Source organism: Halichoerus grypus, chromosome 2, assembly GCF_964656455.1.
Source record: "Halichoerus grypus chromosome 2, mHalGry1.hap1.1, whole genome shotgun sequence".
Taxonomy (NCBI): domain Eukaryota; kingdom Metazoa; phylum Chordata; class Mammalia; order Carnivora; family Phocidae; genus Halichoerus; species Halichoerus grypus.
In genome coordinates, this window is record NC_135713.1 from 148,652,390 (window position 1) to 148,656,392 (window position 4,003).

Sequence of the window (4,003 nt, forward strand, 5' to 3'; positions counted from 1 at the left end):
ACATTCAGGCTGACTCCAGATGTTGCTACTATAAGTAATATTTTAATAAAATGTGCCAAGAACTTTGCATGAATGTCCGTTTTCCCCTCAGCTATGCATATTTTCATGTCTCTCCAAACTGGCCTTCAGGAAGATGATGCAACATCATCCATGGAGCAGTAGAGGCTTTCAAGAAAATGGGTTTAAATTATGTTTAAAGTCTGCTAACTGATATAATCACTCGAGGCCTTATATTCTGTACCCTCCACTCACCACAGGTGGTCTTTTTGTCCCACTCCCGGCTGCACGTGAAGATGGGACTAGTCAATGTAAGTTCTCCAGAAGTCTTTGTACTCTTGGGCTTCTCTGCACGACCCTCACCAGAACCTTTCCTCTTCATCGTTGTCTCAGGGTTTTATGTGGTGTCTATCTTGGTCAATGGCATCATCATTCTGGTTTCCTGCATGGATGTGCACCTCCACACTCTTATGTACTTCTTTCTTGCCAACCTCTCCTTCCTGGACATTAGCTTTACCACAAGCATTGTCCCACAACTCCTGGTCAACCTCTGGGGACCACAGAAAACCATAAGCTATGGAGGGTGTGTGGTCCAGTTCTATATCTCCCACTGGCTGGGGGCAACTGAATGCATCCCCCTGGCAGTCCTGTCCTATGACCACTGCTGCCATCTGTAGACCACTGCATTACACTGTCATCATGCATCCACAACTTTGCCTCAGCTTGGCCCTTGCCTCGCGGCTTGGGGGTCTGACCACCAGCATGGTGGGTTCCACACTCACTATGCTCCTGCCACTCTGTGGGAACAATTGCATTGACCACTTCTTCTGTGAGATGCCCCTCATTATGCAACTGGCTTGCGTGGACACCAGCCTCAACGAGATAGAGATGTATGTGGCCAGCTTTATCTTTGTTGTCTTGCCCCTGGGTCTCATCCTGGTCTCATACAGCTACATCGCCGGGGCTGTGATGAAGATCGGGTCAGCAGAAGGATGGAGGAAGGCCTTTAACACCTGCTCTTCCCACCTGGCCATTGTGGCTCTGTTCTACAGGAGCATCATCTTTATGTATCTCCAGCCAGCCAAGAGTAACTCTCACGAACAGGGCAAGTTCATAGCCCTCTTCTACACTGTTGTCACCCCGATGCTGAACCCCCTGATTTACATGCTCAGGAACAAGGATGTGAAGAAGGCTCTCCGGCGCATTGTGTTAGAGAACTGCTGTGGCTTTGCAGGGTCATGGGGACATATTTAGAGACTAGTAACTTGTGAGAGGAAAGAAAAGATCGAAAGATATGAAAATTGATTATGGAGGCAGGATACTTGCCAATATTGCTTGAGTTCAAGGTAGGTGACAATCTGATATGAATGTGCTCATACATCATTTTCAGGACAAGGTAAAGAAAAAGTTTTTTCTGTTTTATTTTTTGCTAATAATCCTATTAGTTGTTTATATTGTTATATACATGTAATATGTATGCAGTCTTAGTTGCTTGTATAGTTATATATGTTAATTGTTATTTTTTTAATTGTTTAGAGTAATTGCCTTTGGAGATGATGATCTGTGTGAAGTCTTTTTCATTTTTTTCCCTAATATGTGTAACAACTCCACAAGGCAAATATTATTAATCTCATAAATGTTAACTAATTACAAAACTATTAAGATTTTATGTTGAGATTTAACTCTAGATCTATCTATCCATAACATATTCACCATTTTGCCTGTGACCCATTGTGATATAATAAGAAATATATATAAATTCACTCTTTGTGTCTGATGGCACAGAGTTTCTAAGACCCTTGGAATTTCCTGAGTGACTTGGGTGAGAGGTACATCTTTTGTTATTCATAATGAGGCCATTTCTATCATACCTGATTTATGCCAATGAGCTCTCAAATTTGGGGGGTCTGTGCTAACTCTGGGTGTTAGTGTCAGAATTTCATTTAATATAGGTGTCCAGAGAGTTGGAGAGTTGGTTATTGGTGGGAAAAATCTCACACATTTAGTGTCGAAGTGTTGGGAATAAAACAGTTCATACCCCTTTGGGAGGAGGAGTTGGAAAATGCAAGCATCTCAAGAGTAGAACTGTGGGGGCGCCTGGGTGGCTCAGTTGTGAAGTGTCTGCCTTCAGCTCAGGTCATGGTCCCGGGATCAAACCCCTCATCGGGCTCCCTGCTCCATGGGAAGCCTGCTTCTCCCTCTCCCACTCCCCCTGCTTGTGTTCCCTCTCTTGTTGTGTCTCTCTCTGTCAAATAAATAATTTTTTAAAAATCTTAAAAAAAAAAAAAGAGTAGAACTGCAATCAGATTTCCAGCAAATCAGTGATTTCGTCAATAATACGCTGCATTGATTTATCTATAACTACTGAACTACTGATTTTCCTATTCAACTCTAGGTCTTCCTCTTTAGGATATGTAAAGATGTTTTCATTCACTCACTGGCACATTTGCTTTTCTCATACATCTAAGCATGCATGCATTCATTCTTTTTTTTTTTTTAAAGATTTATTTATTTGAGAGAAAGCAAGTGAGCATATTTGTTGGGGAGGGGCAGAGGGAGAGGGAGAGAAAGAATCTCAAGCAGACTCCCTACTGAGCATGGAGCCTGACGTGGGGCTTGATCCCAGGACCCTGGGACATCATAGCTGCTTAGTATTGCCAGGCATATTTCTAAAAAAATTATCTGGCTTCACTCACTTAACTTATACAGTGAAGTTATTAATTAGGCACCATTATTGTCCCCATTTTATAAATGAGGGAACTGAGGTCCAAATTAATAGAACTTGGATGCAAGAAGCTCGTATTTTAATCCAGACATCAGTTTCAGAGTGCCTTGCTGCTTCTTGAGTACTTTCAACATTAAATGACATAAAAATGTTTATACTGACACAGTCTCACAATGTTTTTTGAAAATAGTGTATAACAACGTAATTAGTAGGTATTCCCTAGTTTCCAACTATTTCTATTTGTAGACATTTGGCTACTTTTATTTTATGTTTTGCTATGTTATGGAATGTATGTAGGTTTCTTTTTTGTATTGAATCATTTTCTTAAAATACTCCACAGAATATATATCATTGCGGAAAATATTACAAGAATTGTATTTCTTTTACAAACATTGCCCACATACTGGCAGTTGGGAAGGGAAACAGATTGTTGATACAATTCAATTTACCTCACAAATCTGCCTTAAAAAATGTAATCCATCTGCATACAAAATATTACATCATACTTATTTGTTTTCGTTGATTCTCTATTTCATATTGTAACACTCTCTACTTCTCTATAAAGCATTTCAGGTACCAGACTCAGGAGTGGTATTCAGGACCACTTCTCCTTCTGAAGTGAAGAAGAGGGTGTACACTCCTCTTCCTTGAGTTAATAAGGTAATGGAAACCAAAACAGTCTTCCAGCTAACCTGGAAACTGCCGCCACATCACAGCTATGAGGAAGAATGGAAATGAGTCTGGATTTGAGCCAGAGGACCTAGGTTTATAATTAAACTTGTCAACCAATATTAACCTGGGCTAGTGCCGGTGGGGACCATTACTACTTGCAGACAAAGGCAAGAGGACAGGAGCAGTTACAGAAACCAGAAGACAGAAGTGCTGTGTGAGGACAGATGTTCAATAGGAGCTGTTATTTTTAGGGGAGAGAAACATCCAGATGTGGCAGTCTCAGGATGAAAGAGCAGTAGTCAATATGTTGACCTAACTACTCTATTCTTACTACCTCCTGGCATGGTCCCCCATTGGCTGAATGCAACCACAAGCTAAAGGCTAGGGTCCAGCTGGTGTTGTCCCTGCAGATGGAGCACAGAGCAAGTTGGAGAAAGTAGAGACTGAATCTGCTGGGGCAGAGTCCATATTCATTGCTCTCTGTCTCTATCCTGGTCTTTAATTTAGGTGAAAGTTCACATCTCCAACTTCAGGGACATAGAAACTTTTATTGGCTACCATATCACAAGAAGTGATATCAGTTAAGGAATAAGCTCTTTGAGACCTAAA

General features: G+C 41.2%; 1 protein-coding gene across 1 annotated transcript; it reads left to right on the forward strand.

Moving 5' to 3' along the window:
- The first annotated feature begins 293 nt into the window (after positions 1–293).
- Positions 294–1,251, forward strand: OR2C3 (olfactory receptor family 2 subfamily C member 3). Its single transcript, XM_036102007.1, is given in 2 exon segments — positions 294–658; positions 660–1,251. Coding segments are annotated over 2 exon segments (957 nt in total).
- Positions 1,252–4,003: the final 2,752 nt, after the last annotated feature.